The 19,986-nt window shown below is 30.7% G+C and overlaps 1 protein-coding gene across 4 annotated transcripts in view; it reads right to left on the reverse strand.

Annotated features, from left to right (window-relative positions):
* Positions 1-19,986, reverse strand: part of LOC107456032 (protein qui-1) — a 224,791-nt gene that overhangs the window by 99,712 nt on the left and 105,093 nt on the right. For all 4 annotated transcript variants that reach the window (XM_016073796.3, XM_071181411.1, XM_016073797.3 and 1 more), the window contains 2 exons: positions 18,819-19,021; positions 5,203-5,399 (listed from right to left, as the gene is read on the reverse strand). In XM_016073796.3, coding sequence (XP_015929282.2) covers positions 5,203-5,399; positions 18,819-19,021 — 400 coding nt within the window. The remainder of the gene's footprint in view (positions 1-5,202; positions 5,400-18,818; positions 19,022-19,986) is intronic.

Genomic DNA, 19,986 nt, shown 5'->3' on the forward strand with positions numbered 1-19,986 from the left:
CTTTTATCTTTGCCAGTCGATAATTGATTCTTTCCAACAGAAGCCATCAAGAAAAACAACTGCCATATTTCTAGACATGACCTCCGCGTTCGACCGTGTCTGGAGGCAGAGGCTCATTCAAATAGCACACAAAATTGGAATAAATGGAAATGCCCTGATTTGGATTGCGGAATTTTTAAGAGGCAGAGTAATTAGGGTTAAATTTAACGGTGTACTATCCAAAAGGAAACGACTCTGGGCTGGTGTACCACAGGGATCGGTATTGAGCCCCTTGCTTTTCCTTATTTACGTCAATGATTTACATCCTCACATCTCTGAAGAAGCAAAAGTAGCATGCTACGCAGATGATATCGCCATCTGGCACAGCAGCGAGAACATTCAGAAATCTGAAGCTGAGCTTAACAAATCAATAAGAGGATTGGAAAAATGGTCAAGAGACCTTAAACTAGTCATTAATCCTAACAAGACTAAACTCAGCGTGTTCAGCACAGACAGAAAACACCGGCACACATTTTGTCCTAATATCACATTGTTTGACACCCCCATAGAAAAGATTTCTAACCCAAAGTACCTCGGTATAATACTTGACGAAGAGCTTCGTTTTCACCACCACATTCTAGAGTGCTCAAATAAAGCACTAAAAAAGCTCAACATCCTTAGGAGGCTTTGTGGCACAAAATGGGGTGCTGCACCAAAAACACTGAAAACTACTTACACAACTCTTATAAGACCGATAATGGAATATGCCACACCTGTATGGTCACACTCCTCCTCTACTTCAAGAGAGAGACTTGATAAAGTACAAGCAAAAGCTGCAAAAATAATGTCTGGTGCTGTCTCATCAACAAACAACTTAAGAATTCAAGAGGAATGCGGTTTGGTCCCTCTGGAAGAAAGGAGACAAATGTTAACTGTTAAATTTACAAATAATGCCCATAGTCTTGACGAGGGGCACATTTCACATCGTACTATTATAAACTGGAATAAGAAATCTAGACTCAAAAGGTCATCTCCCCTTCTGTTTGACAGGGCCATCAGAGAAAAAATTCACCTTAAACCCGAAGACTGTCTTATCAGAAACGAAACTCCCGCTATTGGAGTTGTTCCAGAGAATACGACAATCTGTCTAGAACTCATCGAGCCCTGCTCGAAAAAAGACCATGCGAATAAACTCAAGGAAATTGGGATGAAAACTATCGACTCTCTATCTGGCCTCAATCATGTCAGGGCTTTTACTGATGGATCTTCTGACTCCACCTTCACCAACGGAGGTGCGGGAGTGGTACTGCTCCTTCCTGATGATCAAAGACGAGAATTCGCAACTGGTGCTGGAAAAATCGCATCTAATTTTACAGCAGAATTGATAGCCATTTCTACGGCTATCGAAACGTACATCAATCTTGAACCTTCGGAGCAGCTTAGTGGTATCACCATCTTCAGCGACTGCAGGTCTGCCTTACAGGCCCTCAGCAAAGGTACCTCAAGCCTTGTCCTGAATATCATAGAACAACTTGGACAACTTCAGCGCCTCCGGAAAAATTGCTTCTTGCAGTGGATTCCCGCCCATGTGAACCTAGAGTTTAATGAAATAGCTGATTCCTTGGCTAAAAATGCCAGAGATCTAAATCAAAACTCAATCCCAACCACGTTGGCAGATGCAAATGCTTATGCAAAATCAAGACTATTCACCCCTTTAAAAATCAAAGCCCACGATCAAATAACTAATCTTGACATCGATAGGAAGACAGCCACTACTCTCATCAGACTAAGAACAAAACATCATAAAAACATGAAAATTTCTACAGATAAGACTAGAAAATATCAAAACTGTGGCAACTGTCTTAATGTGGAACTGACACCATATCATGTTTTTAACTGCCCTGCAGTCGCTGCAGGCCTTCACCTCTTAAACTACCCCACAGAAGAGGATTTGTATTCTTTTAATGCCATAGAAATAACAAAAACTATTCAAGCACACCATGAAATATGATTCTATAGAGGATACGACACCAACCAACCATCATAGAAAAGTACATTTTGGAGACGGTGAGCAATAAATTTCTGAAAATTCTAGTAATCAACTCTAGATCATGTTAATTCATCAAAAAAAAAGTTATAAATGTATTTTCGTTTTAATAGTCAGAAAACAGAAGTAATGACACTCCAGAGATAATCAAACGTCAGAGATGTAATCAAACGTCAAGTATAGTTCTCTTGTTGGAGTGAATCACCAGTTCGATCCTATATTCTTTCTCAAAATTTGAATATCCCTGTTCGAATCCATATTATGTCTCTAAAATTTTAAATGAAAAACATTTTTATAAAATAAAACAATTTATAACAACCTCGTTAAATAATAAAATAGTAATACATAATATAGGTTTAAATTAGGGTGAGAGCAATTACATTACAAAATCGTTTCGTGAGCTAGAGTTGTTTAAATGAGTAATTCAAAAATAATTAAAAAAAACAGCGTGATGCTTCAGTTACAAATTACATAAATATTCAAGCTCTATAAGATATCAAAAATATTATTGTCTAAATCTGAAAATCATAATTTATGTGAATACGAATCACGACAGGTTCTCACTCACTGGCGTGTTTACAATTATTTTCTGATTACATTAATAAGACTTGTGACTCAGAATTCGGAAAATGATCCCCCCTACTCTGTGAAATAAATTCGAAGATGATCTTACAAAATAATATGTGGCAAGTTACATTTTACCAGTAACATTTCTGTCTCAAAATAGGACACTTTTTTTTTCGACAATTCAAAAACTTTCCCACCGTAAGTCAGTAACGTTCTTGAAATAAGTTATAAACTTTAAGTTGCGGCTGAGTTGTGCTTCTTCTAGTCCCACCTAACCATGGAAGTTTAGTTACTTAATTTAGTGGCGCCATCTAGCGTGGAAGATTGATAATACTAAAGTTGTCATCAAATAAATCGAAGGAGTATGAGAAAAGCTGTGGTGCAGCAATCTATGCCTGATTGAAAGAGTTCTAAATTAATCCAGGTTCACCAATTGAGGAGTGTCAGAAATAAATACTCCTCGCATAAGGAAGGGACTGAATGCGTGATGTCCACGTAGGGAGTCAAACCTCCTATCAGCTAGTTGGGAGAATGACAGCTTAACTTCAATGAGCTAAGTGGCTCCAACAAGCCTCACCCTAGATCCTTTTAAAGTAATTAACAGACAAAATCGTCTTAATATACATTGTACAGTCACCATCATATTAAAACGTTATATGAAATTCAAGTAAATACAAATCATAAGCTTAATATGTTGCTTGCAAATAAAGAGCAATTAAACGCTCTATTTAGTAAACTTTATGGTTAAAGTAATTTGAATCGGATGGAAATCGATGCAAACTCAGAAACAATGTAAGCCATTACAGAATTGTCTTATACTGCGCGTCAAGATATAGAGTTGAAAGGAAAGAGAATGGAAACACTAGTTACATTGAAAATAATTGCTGACATTCATATGTATCGTTATCTATTACTTTAGTTTTTTATTCCAAATTCTAGTTCTATATTTATTTTTAAAATTCCTGGAGAGATTACTGGATCTCCGGGATGAAAAACAAGGTATTAAACCTTGTAGTTTAGTGTATAATTCGAACCAAAATATTAAGTCTGTTTTCTTAAAAGTTTAAAATAAGTTTTATTTTTTCTCTAATAAATATTGGAAAACTAAAACAAAACAAACAAAAAAAGAAACAATTTAAAAAAAAATTAAAATAAACATTCAAAACGGGTCCAAATTTTATTGAGTAAAAATATTTTTTTACTGAAACAAAAACAAAAAAAATCGCATGTCGTTGCATAAAATCTCATTGCTCTGCATAAAAGCATTTATATTTATGTAATTTTGATTTTTTTCTTCAATTTTGGTATTAACTAAATAATTATAAGTATTTAAAAATAGAATATAAATTGTAATAAAAATCTACACTGTTCAGTTTATTCAAATTTAAGAGAGACGTAAAATAATATCCTTCTTGGGCGCTAACATCCTTTTTTTAGAAACATTTTTATCATTAAATTTACGTTTATAATCCCAAAAAATTAACGTTAAGATAACTATGCCACAAAGCGTCACTTTTTCGTTAATAAAACGTTTTTAAAAAATGGGTAAAATGTACACGTTAAAATAACGTATTTTTACTACGTATTTTTAACGAAATATTTAAAGGGAAAATTGATAACGTTAAAATACCGTCATTTTAACGTATACGTTTTAACGAATGAAGAAATGGTGAAATTCATCACTCGAAATTAACGTAATTTTAACGTAAGTCCAAAACCTTAAAACGGACGAACGTATTTTTAGCGTTTATTTGCCCCTTCATGCTGCATGGGATACAATATCTTCTGTATTTAATAGCGATAAATTTTTCGAATTCACATTAAAAGTGTGCAATGTAATTTTTATTCACAATTTTTCGCTCTTTATGATAGAAAGAAGTACGTAATCAAGGTGTTATTTTAATTTCTCTTTCCTGATCCTCCTTTGCCATGTTTACATCAACAGATAATTCGATATTTAATTCAAATACATTTATTTTTTTAGAAATGTGATTTTTAAATTAGGTCAATAAAATTACAGAACAACTATAAAATTTATGAACGAAGCATTTTCCGATTGAAATAAAATTTTAATCTACACACTTCTGATTAAAAATTTAACTAAATATAACTTTCGCAGAATAATAATCGGAAAAATATACCTAAAAACATAAAAGCTAATATAAATATAAAAAAAAAATATTTTATTTTGCTGAAACTTCTTTCTCTTTATTATATTATTTGAAACACCCTTTTAAAAACGTTAGTTTTTTGCATTTTACCTAATATAACAACGATTAAATCTCTGCCAAATAATAATTAAATCATTTAAAAAAAAATAAAATCATCGACACAAAATACTTTAAATAATAATTAAAAAAAACCAGCTTTATCAAACAATTGTGCATTTAAAAAGTAAAATGCAAAAAAATGCTTGTAAGTAAATATTATGTATTTATTTATGAGCCAATAAAGCTGAACATAACATTTTATGTTTATCAAGAAGCTACCATGAAATGTAATGTAAACAACTAACTCATCTATACATTTCTGAAACGTTTCTTTAACCTAAACAAATATGTAGTTTAATACTGTTTTAGGACATATAAACAACGTTTCCCTTTACTTACCCAGGGTTATTATTTGCCTGGTTCTGAGTCTGCAACACATATCGAGGAGGTAGGAGATTACAGTCTAGGAGATAGTGATTGTCTAGGAGTGATGCGTCTAGACCGGCTTCATTCGCTGCGTTGTGAATATGGTTATATTCTGTGGCATCGATGGAAGCAGGTAACGCATAAGGTCTATACTTGTTTCCAATCAGACACTGAAGAGAGAATTAAAAAATTATTTAAGCAAATTTTCTGTTAATTTTTGAAATGATTCAAGTTCTCTTGAATTAAACTTCCTCCAAGTTGACCTACGGCGAATTATTATGAATGCAACTTCCTAATTTATTTACTAATTAATATTTTTGAATGATTTTTGCTTGACTTTATATGAAATGTCTCGTTTTGAACCTAGTTACGAAATTTTAAAGTTGCAAATATTTAGACATTTTCAAGATAGTTTTTTAAAGTTTAACTTTTTGAAATACTTACATCTTAAAATTTGTTAACTAGGTACAATCGAACAATGTAATTGTCTGTAGGTTAACTTGGAATCCATTTTCTAGTTGAAGGGAGCCTTTAAGTGATAATGTTTTTAAAAAAAATTGAATACCTGCTTTGCATTGCAGGAAAAAAAAACATACAAATTGCATTTTTACTATTTTTCTGTTTCGATTATTTACTCACATTTCTTTTTCTGTTGAGAAAATTAAAAAAATATAAATACAACTTTTTCAAATTTAAATTTACTGGATTCATGTAGAATTGTTTATCAAGTTAGTAAAAATGTTATTTTTTAATTTTAAATCTGAGAAATAATTGTATTTCGGATTAGTTGTAGCCTAATAAATTTTGAACCTCGTGTAAAAATACCATTTATAGATTATGGATGAGATGAAATGATTGATAAAAGACACGAACAAAAAGCAGTTTTAGTACGATCTTTTGATGTTATGCAATATCTACAAATAATTTTTGTTATTTTGATGTTATCTACAAATAATTTTTGTTATTTTGATGTTATGCAATTATGTTGTTTTGATGTTATACAATATCTACAACACAACAAATAATTTTTGTTGATTGCATGTATAAAAAATTATGCCAGCGTTTGGAGTTCCATGTCGAAAGAGAGTTATGCTGCTAATTACAGTAGATTCGATTCCGTTAGTCCATTGAGGTTAGATAGGATTTTAGTTGAAGTCTTAAGATATGGTTGGTGGTATTCTTTTATATGAAATAAAATTATTTTTTAAAAAATCAAGAAGTCCCCTAATTTTGAATTCGTATGAGATTGAAATCTGCGGGGAGAAAATTTGCCGAAAAAAGCAGGGAACAACAAAGTGGCGAGCTCGAAAAGGGAGGAGACCAATTGTCCACCAGAGGAAGGATAGCGATAAAATATAATCAGAGGTACACATCAAAACACTAAAATGCATTTTCCAAACATCTTTCATAAAGTAAAAAATAATTTTTTTATTGCTACTGTTAGTTAAGGATATTTATCAAGTAAGAGTTTTGTTTAAACTTTATTCCCTTATTTTTATTTGCTGAAAATGTTAAAAAAATATATATAATGTTAATTTATTTATTTTCATTTTTTTGGTGAGGCATTGGTTCAGTTAACATCCAAAACTTCCGAAATTAGTCCTTTTGCTATGAAATAATATTTTTTAAGATACATATATAGAAAATTTTGACAATAATTTGTAATAACAACGTTGATAAACAGAATTTTAAATTTACTTAAAAAATTTAACCGTGATTTAAATTTTTCTTAAATGATGTCAGAGATTGTTCATATTTGTGTTACGCTCTCCCCCTTTGAGCACTGTCCAATAAAGATAGAAAAGACAATGTGTCAATATTTATGGGCTTTACAGAAGTTTAAACTGCGTATATTTTTCTACTGAAAATTCACCACCTTTTTAATGGAAAAATGATCACTTTTAGTTTTGGTATCTTCACCGATTGTCTAATTTATTGCACAGTTTTCTTATGCAAAATTTAAATAATTTTTTTAAGTAAAAAAAATTCATATAAAATAAATCATTATTTACTGAAACCCAACAACAAAAAAATCTGGGAAATCTGTACAATAAGAGTGACAACCGTTTAAATTAAACAAAATATGATGAAAATACGTAAAAACTGCATTTCACAATAGCAAAATTGAATTGTCATTACAAGTAAAGTCCCATATTTAGTGTTAAAATAGTAATAAAAAAAGACAGATGTATGAACGTTTTGAAGTGCGTGGTAAGATTTCTAAAAGTGGTAGAATAGTTTCTCTTTTGTAAGAAGGGGAATATAAAAAAACTGGTAGTCAACTACAAATGTTTGCTTCATAAAAAAAGTGTTATGAATATCGTTCTTCTTTTTTCTCAATTGATACCAGGATTAAATTTTTAAAAAAGTCTTTTTTTTTTGCATTCTTTTGTATAATACTACACACTCGTCATAAGTGCTTAGTTTTTTTTTATATTTGACAACAGCATTTTGGCAGTAACTTGGAATTAGAAATTTGATGTAATGGCAGCTTTTCGCAACGTGCAATTGCGCGTATATAATAAAATGCTTTTCTACGCATTTCACACTTTTTTTGACGCACTTAACTGAAAACGTATTCGTGAGAGATTTAGTTTTAATCGAAAAGCAACCCAATTATTCATAACCCCAACTTTAACTGTAGCTTCAAAGTGATCCATACCGAAACAACTACTATCCAATTTAATCGAAGAGTTATTCGGTAAAGTAAATACTGCATAATGGCGCATATATTATGTCCAAGAGTTCACAGAGTGGAATTAACATCTGAATTTCAACTGCAACGCCGCCTTTTACGAACATTCCATGTTTGAACAGGCCTTGATTTGTAACCTTATCTGCAATGGAGTTTGGTCAATCAATTAGAAGAATAGTTATACCGACAGATACGTATCGGTCGCCTTAATGAGGTCTAATTAATGTGCTGCAAACCCATGCAGACTGAATCTTCTCCAATTATGGTAGGGACTATTCAATAAGATTCCTGTCCTTTGATTTAAAGGACATGAATTTGGTGGAATATTTCAGTATTTCAAATATCTCAATATGATTTAACTTAAACCTGGGATACATGTAGTTATTTGGTAATCAAATTTTTTTAAAAAACTTTTTGTGATAATTAGTGCATTAAAGAAATACTGCAGATACTTGAAAAAAAATTAGGATTTTAATATGTAGTGTAGTACTTTAGTATTTTGAATATACACAATATGAAGTCTAAAATATCTGGCTAACAAAAGCGTGAATAAAAAAAAATACGAGATAAATTAAAAACAAAAGAAGGAGACATGTATTTTTATAAAAAAGAACAGTTTCTTTAATATAGCTTGATTCGTTACAATAGGCTTTAATTTTATTATGTTTTATTTCTTTCTTACTTTATTCATCCCATAAGACCAAGGGTCCCCAGTTACTGAACACATTAAACCACATTAAATAAAAAACAGAAAAAAACACTATATTTTTTAACTCATATATATATATATATATATATATATAGTCAGTTTTCAAAACTATTTGCAGAAATGATCATCAAAAAGAGGAAAATGAAAGAAATAACACTTTCATTACTAATCAACCGAAAACGGATGCGTAGGAGGAAACTATAGAGATAGAGGGTGAAAGAAATCCGATAGATCCAGGGATCTAAACTAAGATAAACTCCTTTGAAGTAGTTTCATCTCCAAAGTCCCCGGTCTTTTTGTTTCTTGGTATCTTTTTTCTCTCGTATTTCTCTAGCCCATGTCTCATGTTTATCTTTTAGATATGAATACTTTAAAAATTTGACTTAGTTTTAAAATATAAAAAAAAAAAAATACGCAAATGATGAGGACATTCATAAGATATGGAAACATTTAAAGTTGGTTTTATGAGCAAAAAGAAAAATGAATCCATGATATTTTATTAGTTGAAGTAATAAAGTTTCAAGTAATTTCTTACTTACTTCTTTAAGAAAGGTGGATGTAAATGGAGTTTGCTTGGAGTATGAGGTGGTTTTTTTTCTTATTTCTTTAATTCGTGTCTTAAATGTATTTTTTAGATATGAATTCATTAAGAATTTCGCTTAGTATTATAACATTAAAAATTATATAAAGAAGGTTGGCATCTGTTTGACATGGATAAATAGGAAGATAGTTTATGAGATTATAAAAATGGAAGATTACCGTCCTGTTAATGGAACTATAAAGTTTATAACATGTTCTTACTCTTTTCCTTAAGAAAAATTCCTTGAAAAATATTTGTTCGAAGATTTATATTTGAATTTACATTTCAGCTGCATGCTTTTTCAATATATAGAAAAATAGGCAAAACTTATTTAAAATAAAAAATTCTATTTATCAGTCAGTAATAAAAAAATTAATGAAAGAAGGAAAAAAATTTGTAAGTAAGATAGAAGACTGATGCAACTTATCATTTTAAAAAACAAAACAGATAAAGTCGAATAAAATTGCTATTGACTAATAATATAACTCTTCTTCAATTAAATTTTACTGAATAAAATTATCCACGAAATAACAACTGACCGTAAACTTTCATTTAAAGTTTCTAATAGGAAAAAAAGATAAAAGCGTCTTCAAAAATTATAGAATGTTAGAAATTATTCGGGAAAAATGATTGAATGACAATTTGTTGTTTTATCATTCACAATCAAATGTGTGAAATAACACAAAATGATATTCCATCTTAACAGTAAGAAAAATAGTTTATTGACTTTATCTACGTAATAAGGTTAAACAACCAGAATTATGTCTGCACCAGCTATGACAACAGCAAATGATTATGAGAGAACGATCTTCGAAACTGGCTGAGCCATGTGATAAAGATTACGAATTCATAATTTTATCTTCCATCATCGAATGCGTAACATAACAGCTTATGTCTAATAGTATTATAGTTATAAATGTAGCGTGAATACCCTATTAAGCCACTTGCAGCTGGATACTATTTTGGAGCGATTTTAACTTTTTCTTTAAAAAAAATTTAAATCACCCTTGTTGGCAAATATTAGGAATTAGTATCATATGTTAGTAACAATTTTTTTATAAATCAAAATATATTTAGACTCCCTCAATTCCTTTCATTTTTTTCTAATTTCATAAAATACGTAATTTTGTTTATTTATTTTATTATTTTTAGGCTTAAAAATAGTCAGCAAAGAAAATAGCTGCATACTAAGACCCTTAGTTTGTGAAAAAAATATTATGTAATATATTTACCTGCAACAAACCTTTAAAATGTACAGAATTTTGATATTTTAATTTTTTGAATCAAAGGTTTCACTAAACACATTTTTAATTTTTTTTTATATTCTATGATTATACTACGGATTAAACAACCGATTTTCTATAATTCACTTTAGACAGAATTCTAAGCAAGCTTCTAGAATAAATTGTTTTTGTATTCAAATAAAGTAAACCCAAGACTAGTCGATGTGCCATATGCGTCAAAGGATTAAACAGTTGAATCGTAGATAATTTTCCCAACATGCTGTGCACCAGCTGTGAGTGAAGGTTTAGATTTAGTGTCTACCATTTTAGATCACTTGAAAGCAAATCAGTTATCTAACATTGGTTTAGTAGCAATCGGAACGGATGGAATCACAGTCAATACTGGTGTCAAAGAAGCTGTAATACGAACGTTTGAACTGCAAGTAAGAAGACCTTTACAGTCACTTATATGTCAATTAGCTACTGTGAGCTGGCAGTGAGCTACTTTTACGTTATTGGCATCTAGATGGAAAAAATACAGGTCTTTTTGCATTTTGCAGTAGTGTATAGAAAAACTTCTTGATACATGAAAGCTACTATCCGTTGAGAATTTTAATAAAATTGCCTATGATTTTTCCCAGTAATGGCAAATGTCTGAGTACAGGCAAAAATAATTTGCAGCAATATGGTCTGGAAACTGCTGAAAAAATACTTTAAATGTTCAAAAAAGAAGTTCCATTGCAAGCCACCTGACTTGCAATAGAAAATAGGGAACTAAATCAGTGCATTATAACAGAAGAGCCATCATTTGAAATGAGTGAAAAATTACAATTCTGGAATATATTGTAAGAATGTATATGCAGAAGTTCGGTTTCTCACTAATTTCTTGAACTACATCTTCGGAAAATTATTTATTACTCAACGTAATTCAGTAATTTTATTTTATTTCGTAACCGTCGTTGAACAGCTACCCAAATTTGGGTTTACGGCTATTTATGTTCAACTTCGTAGCTTTGTAATTTTGAACCCAATCCAGAAGGCAAGTTTGCTCATGGATCAAGTATTGGAGAAATTTGCCTTCATGGAGGACATTTTGATGGAACTATCTCGCATTTGCGCTGCATGGTGAGGAAAACCAAGAAACCCCCCCATGGTTAGCCTGATGCTAAGTGGATTCTAACCCATGATCTGTCTACTACTGAGGATATTTTACGACAGCACCATGTTCGGTGCGGGCTGGATGTGAAATTAGCATCAACCAACTATTGCTGGGATTCGAACCCGGTTCACCTCATTGGAAGGTGAACGTTCCATCCCTTGAGCAACTACGTCTCTGTTTCTCAGTAATGATCTGAAGCAAGAAATGGATCCCGTGATTCAAAGAGCAGGTTTTTATGGTCATCTAGAAAAGCTATTTACTGTCATAATTAACCCCAACGATCCTTTCTGGGGAGACTTAGCTCCAGAAAAATTCTGGAGGCTCGAGAACTGGACTAATGAAAATTTTCATAATTTTGTCATCAAACCTCTTAATTTTAAGACAAGCGACTACCATCAGTTAGCAGAACTATTTTATTATGCTACTAAGTCTATACCCATCAGTGCTGAACTTCAGAAAATTTCTAAAACGGATGATGTTATAGACAAGAGAATCTACCACATACTCGTATACGGGTCATTTTCACTTTTGATGTTCCATAACTTTAAGTAATTTTTTTGACTGAAATAAAATTTCAAATAATATTGAAAACGTTAAAATTAATTCAATATATATCTTAGTAATTGTTGATACACAGAAATAGGTATTTTGAAAATAATGCCTTTGTAATTGTACCTTATTTAATACGTCAGGAACAACTAAATTTCTGTAACCCAGCCTCCTTTGCCTTTCTTATGTTACTGCAATAAAGCCAACTATTAATTTTAATTTATCTAGTTGTGAAAATAGTAGTATGTGTAAGATTTAGTACAGTTTGTCAAATTAGGTGGAAAATTACTTTTAAGTAAAAATCAAAGAATTCAATTCCAGCTAAGTAAGCTTTTCGAATATTCATTCTCTAAAGAAACATTTTTCTAAATTATATTTCTATTTTGAAAATGACCCATAAATGCGAAGTCAAAAGAGCAGTTAAGTAAGTGACAGCTTAGGGGATAGAGTGGTCCCTTTTCAATGAGGTGAACCAGGTTTAAATCCCAACTGTGTCTGCTTGATGTCAATTCTGCTCCTGACTCGTACTGAACACAGTGCTGGCATAAAATATCCTCAGTAATCATGAGTTAGAATCCCCTTGCCATCGGGCTTATCGAAGGAGGTTTCATAGTTTTCCTCTTCACATTTTCTCTCCAGTTTATAGAAATGCAAATGTGGGTTAGTTCATGAAAAAATGCCCTCCATGAAGGCTAATTTTTTCCAATACTTGATCCTCAAGTTCCTTTATCTTCTGTGTTGAATTTAAAATCACAAGACCACGAAGTTTAACTTTGATAGTTGTAAACTCAGAATTGGGTCGACTATTCAAAGCCGGTAATAAAAGAATATCTCATGACCGGCTAAGCCAATCCTAGCATTGTCACCTCAATATTTCATCGATTTTTCAATGCACGAGGAGTTTCTAGATACTTGTATTCTTCAACTAGGGACATTGGACTATTGTAATACGAAACTCAAATTCATGCATAATTGGTAGCACTGCAGAGCTGCCAAATATAAGAAAAAGGTGGTACTTTTCATCTCTCACGATAGATAACTCCACTAGAAATACTGATAAAGCCACTTTCCACGGATTACTTCCACGGATTTCCACGGAACACAACTCAGCAGCAACCAAACTATAATATCATTTACCTTACGAAAGTGCTAACGTATTCTAATTCCAATGTATTCTCAATATCCGGATAAATTTCATTTCATTTTCTCGGGTTTGAAGCCATGCTGGTTGTATATGGTTACTAAACCATATGGTTTTGTGTTCAAGAATTTTTAACCATACCCAATTGCAAAGTTAAAGAAATGTTCTTAATCGTTAACTTTACGATTAATTGGATGGATGGATAGACTGCTGTCGGTTACTTAACTGTATTTTTCGAAAAAAGTTCTAAACTTCAAATCTTGCATACTTTTGCTCAGAAATGACACTTTTTTAAAGGATTACTTGTTAATTGATTAAAAAATATGTATAGTTTAACGGCACAAGACTATTTTAAGGCTACACCGTAGCAAGCGAAGATGTCAGTACGCCTTCATTGGAGAGATTTCGCACCTTTCCTGAGGTTAGTTTTCAGGTAATTTCCTGATTTCACTGAGCTAGAATCACATGATAATACGTAAAATAATACGAGATGGTAGTTACTACTGGTACTCTTTAAATGAATAGAGAAAGCTAAATTGTACACTCTTTAATATAACGAGTTATAGGCTATATGTCATATATATATATATATATGACAGTTTTCAATTTAAATTCGGTTTTGATGAATTATGATTTTCAACTGAATTCAAATATTTGGGAAGAAATTCTGTTTTTAACGAACTGTATGTTTCAAGAAACTGTCGTATTTTGTCCTCATATTTTGTAGTAATGAAATATATTATCCCAGAGAAGCACTTTACTTCTTCATATTCTACAAAAATGGCGTCTGCAAACCATAATTCAAAACAAGATAAATGATCCTTCAAGAATAATGAGAAGATTGTGTTCGCTTCAAATATGACTGATGAATACACACAATACCAGCTCAATGATATTAATTGTGGGGTTTTGTCAGCAAGTAAAGTACACACTGATGACCATTAGTAAAAATGCGATAATTTATTAGTTGAGAAAGTTGTGGTCAGTTTTTTTTCCTATCGTCTAAGTGCTTAGAGATGAATGACTGTTTTTTTTTCCGTCGGATGTATAAGAACAAAATAATTTTTTTTCTACTAAAGAAATGAAAAAAAAGAGTTTTAAAGCTTTATCGAGATTTACTTCCTTCATGTAAACTTTTTATGTAAGTAAAAATTGAACTAGATCATAGATTTAAAAATTTTTTTTTTAATTTTTGTTCCACAGAGCAAGATTTTATTCCAATTCTATTGTGATGAAATTTAAAATCAATAATTTTGCTCATTTATCATTGTAACATTGCCCAAGAACTTGTTTTTTAAATTAGAATTTTTTTTTTTTATTATTACAGAAATTGGTTAAATTCTCTTTCGCCAAAGATATTAATAATATGAAAAGGTAATTTCTCATACAGATTTCCATAATCCTTTGATTTTGCAATTATAAATAGTTATTTTGTATTTATTATATTATTTGTAAAGGACAATTACATAAAAATTTTCAAAACAGTTATTTATCTTCTAATAAATGTAAAATGGTAACCATGTAAGTTTTTTATTAATATTTTGATTAATATGTATTAGTATATTATAATATTTCTTTATAATATTTCCTTATAATTCAGAAACACGACTTTAATTTTTATGCCTTAAGTTTAAATAATGATCAAAACTAAAATAAAAACGAATCAAAATTAGAAAAAAAATCAAAACAGAGAATAATAGTAAGAATAGATGACGAATAAATACTGCAAATAAATATCATTAAAAAAGAGATGAATATATAATTTATAAGCACAACTTAAAAATAACAATAATAATTAAATTATGGCAAGTGACAAAGGTGACAATTGTTTGTTAATAAGTAGAGAAAAAGAATAAAGTTATTTTTTTTAATGGAACGGTGAGTATGAACTTTAATATCTATAAACCTTATTTATTTTGTTTTCTAAAAGTTAGGGTTTAATGTCACTATTTCTTTTTTCTTTCCCTTTTTTTTGGAAAATTACTTTAGTTAATAGTAGCTTAAAGTGTACAAATAATATTTAAAAAATATTTTATTCTAAATCAGCAAATAGATTAGAGGATAGTAAAAATATTAGTTGTTCTTCAAAAAAACATATTATTTTAAACAAAATTTCAATACTGTAATATATATTATTTCTAAAATATTACCAATAACATAATTAAGTAGCTTAATAAAGCTTAATTCAATACACAGTGATAAAAAAATTCAAAATAACCGTATGCAAACGGCTAAGAAATTTTGTGAAAAATACTCTGAATCTTTGTTTATTAACATAGACTTTTTGTAAACGAATTCTATCATACAATTTAGGAATTTTTTTCTGAAGTAAGGGATATTGATGCACACAACATATACCTTACCTCATTGGATATTCAACTTGTATAACACTCATTTTGAGATCAAGTTTTCTGGACTTTCATTAGATGATTGAAAAGGAATAATTATGCAACCTAATTTTGTTTATAATGACGTTTACAAAGCTAAAGCAGATCATAAACTTTATACCAAATTTTATTCCATTGAAGCATTTCTAAAATTTATAGATTTCATAAGATCATAAAAAATTTTTTTAGCACAGGCATTTTTCGTATTTATACTAAATGATAAGCCGGAGCAACTGTTTTTGATATCTTGGACTAGCTCAAAATATAAAATTGACAAACATCCACCGTAAAAATAGTAATACTTTCTGTAACTACTATAGGCTTTTAATCAAATTGATTTATATACTTTTTCAGCAACTACCTGTTGTCTAAAGTACGAGGGTTGCTATTTATATTTCTGGCCTTGGCAACAGTAAGTGTTGCTAGGCGACCGCAGACGATTTTAATCAAAAGTTTGATATTTTTAAACATAAATTCAGCAGACGATTTACCATTATAGCTTCATTTGTGTTGTTGACAGTAAATTGAAAAGTTCTTCTCTTTCAAAAAATGGAATTGAATCGTGAACATTTTCGTGCCATTATTTTTCATAACTTTCGACGTGGATTGTCAAGACAAGAGTGCTTCGATGAACTTAATTCTTTATTCAGCGATAAAGCGCCATCCTACAGCACTGTAAAAAATTGGTATAACGAATTTAATCGTGGTCGATGTTCGATCCAGGACGAATCCCGTGCAGGTCGTCCAAAATCCGTTGTTGTGCCAGAAAAGATCGATGCTGTGCGTGAACTGATAAAGCAAGATCGTCATGTGACATACCGTGAGATAGAGGCGTCTTTGGACATTAGTATGACTAGCATCAATAAAATATTGCATGAACATTTGAGCGTAAAAAAAATTTGTTCGCGTTGGATCCCGCATAATCTGACAAACGCTCAAAAAAAGGCTCGTGTCGATTGGTGCAAGGAAATGTTGGAAAAATACGTTCAAGGTACATCAAAGGCTGTGTATAACATCTACACAGGTGACGAATCATGGATCTATGCATATGAGCCGGAAACAAAACAGCAATCAACTGTATGGGTCTTCCAAGACGAGGCAAAACCAACAAAAGTTGTTCGAGGAAGAAGCACATCGAAACAAATGATTGCCTGTTTCTTCGGCATTAACGGTCATGTGGCAACAGTGGCGTTAGAGCAACGCAGGACGGTCAATTCTGAATGGTACACGACCATTTGTTTGCCAGAAGTCATCGGAGAAATTCGAAAAAAGCAGAAGAACAGGCGAATCATTCTTCATCATGACAATGCGAGCTCTCACACATCGACTCAAACAAAGGCATTTCTGACGGAGCGAAAGATCGAACTGATGGGTCATCCGCCGTACAGCCCTGATTTGGCACCCAATGACTTCTTCTTATTCCCACACATCAAAAATAAATTACGTGGACAACGATTTTCGACCCCCGAAGAAGCGGTTGATGCATTCAAAACGCATGTTTTGGAGTTACCTCAATCGGACTGGAAAAAGTGCTTTGAAAATTGGTTCAAACGCATGCAAAAGTGTATTGATCATCATGGAGAATAGTTTGAAAAACAATAAAACCAATTTCGATCCTACATATTTGTTTTTCCATTATTAGGCCAGAAATATAAATAGCAACCCTCGTACTATATTCTCCTGTTTAGATCGTTCCTTTGAGATCATTTTTAAACTCGGTTAAAAAGAAATAATAGACTTTTCTGACTTGGAGTAACAGCAATCTCGATAACATGTATCTCGGAAAATGTATGTTTAAAATTTATTTATCACAAATCTGAAATTATTTCTTAAAATAATATATTTAAATTTTAATCGAAATTAATTGCGAACTTATTCTTTATGAATAAATAACTAATTCTCAATACTTAATTTTCTTTATATATATGCATTTCTTTGTGTTAACTTTTATCAATACAATCCAAATACGCAAGCCGATTTGATAACTTATTTAACAATATTTCATACATTGTTTTATAAATTTTTTAGTGCTATGTGTTTTTTTCCCGTCTGACTGTGGTTTAAATAATAGAATTTAATAGCAATTTATTTCTCAAAGATTTAATGAAATTGATATTAAGGAAATAATTATTAAAAAATGTCTTTCATTGCATATAATTAAATATAATCAGTGTTATTATATTACATTCACTCTATATAAATAACACAATTGTTTTAAATATTTAAATAATTATAGAATTGTATTTTATTTGAATAATTCTAAATTTGACTGGAATAAATGGAGAAAAAACTTTAGCGAATTTTTGAATTTTTGTGTTTAAAAAAATGAGAAATAAGAAATGCTAACAAACCTTAGACATATTTTTTTCTGAGAACTTTAAAAAATATCTTTCTCAACTAATTAAAATCTTCATCTAATCTAGTCACAGCATAATGTATCTTTTATACAATTGTAGTTGAACTAAATTTAATTATTTTAAACAGATCATACTTTCTTTGTTAACAATTTGAGAAATATTACATGTTAACTTTACATATACTATAAGGATGTATTTTAATATATATTATTATTAAAAATATTTGGAATCTACTTAGGACTCGCCAACAGTTCTTTCCTGACCAGTAGTATAACAAAAATAACTATTTATAACCAGGATATGCATGGATTCTTTCAGACGCAATAACGAATTTGTAATTCAATTACAGCTCAATTAAGCTACTTCGAACATAGAATCTAAGGAATCATATAATTTAACGTAAGCTATTGTGCAATATTATTCAAAACACAGTGAATCCCGATATTTCTGCTCTATAAATCCTTTTCTCCAGCTTTGCAAAATCAAAGGCAAAAACTTCAAAAATGTAAGTTTTTCTTAAAAGGGTCAAAATGACTCATTTTGGCTTTTTTTAGATATTCCTATGATTATTTATTTTAATAAACAAAAACACATGAAAATTTGACGCATAATAAAATATAAGTTTCGAAGCTCACATGTATCTTCAAAAACAACATAAATGGCAGAAAAGTTCAAAATGACCCCAACGCCGTTTCTAGTGCTAAATTGAAGTGTCGCTTATGTAAGTGTCAAGCACTACTGTATTGACTGGATATATAAGAACAAGTTTTAAGTATTTAGAATACTCACCATAAAGAAACAACCAAGAGATGTCTTACAGCAATCTTCTATTTCTTCTAAATGCTGAGCTATAGCTGTTGGCTCAAGGATTGCATCCTCGTCTTCGCCACTTTGAATGTCCACTAACTGAATATCTACACCCAAGGCAGAACAGTCTTTCTGAAGCTGTGGTAAAATCACTTCATGTAGTTGTCTGCGTTCATGTTCTAAGTCTGAAAGATATTAAATGCTCAATTAACATTCGCTTTAAAAATCAAAACTCAAGTTCTTCATAACATACCGATCTTAAGGGAAAATAAAATACGTTTGTTGTAACAAAACTGATGAAGTTTCAATTTTCGCATCATCAGCAGAAAGCTGAATGAAAATTGTTATAATCTGAGCAGTAAAAAGTTGTTTTTAATGGTAAGTTAAAAGTAATTTTTAATGGGAACAAACAAACTGAATTTTATTTTAATTTTACTTATGCATATCAATTAAGGTTACACTGGTTCCATAATAATGCACAGTTATATATTTATATAGTCGTAAGGCGGTGTTTAATATTTTATGGAGAAGAAAGGGGCGTTCTTTTGCTAAAGCAGAACAGAATCATCGGAAATAAGCATAAAATAGCATTACCTTTCTGAACGCTTAAGTTTAGATTACATAGGGGAACATAAGATGACGAATTTCTTTTTTGTAGAAAAAAGGAAAAAGACACTCCTATCGAAAAAATAACTGGAAAATTTTTTGGAAAATGGTGGCTGACTGGTTCTCGTTTTAAATGTCACTGTGACGTTTTACCTAGATTCTTTATTCTATACGTCAGGAAACTGATTTTCAAATGTAAGTGCATATTCGAAAGAGCTGTAAGGACTAAGAACTGTATACCGTGCTTAATAAAGTACGCATTTCGGTTATTTTTGTCAAAGTATTATTTTCAATATAAAAGACGCTAAAATGGAATTAAATTACCAAACACAATAATTCCATACAAACCAAAAAAAATTTATTTAGAAATATATATCACTTTAAAAATTTGATATGAGTCAAGAATTATAGTCGAGCAAAAAAGAGTTGGAAATAAACTTAAAACTTTAAAAAGATGCGTAATCATGGCATCCAAAAACTGATGGAAATGTTTGGAAAGATGCAATTTTTTGTATGAAAAGACATCTAAAAAATAATGAAGTTT

Source organism: Parasteatoda tepidariorum, chromosome 5, assembly GCF_043381705.1.
Source record: "Parasteatoda tepidariorum isolate YZ-2023 chromosome 5, CAS_Ptep_4.0, whole genome shotgun sequence".
Taxonomy (NCBI): domain Eukaryota; kingdom Metazoa; phylum Arthropoda; class Arachnida; order Araneae; family Theridiidae; genus Parasteatoda; species Parasteatoda tepidariorum.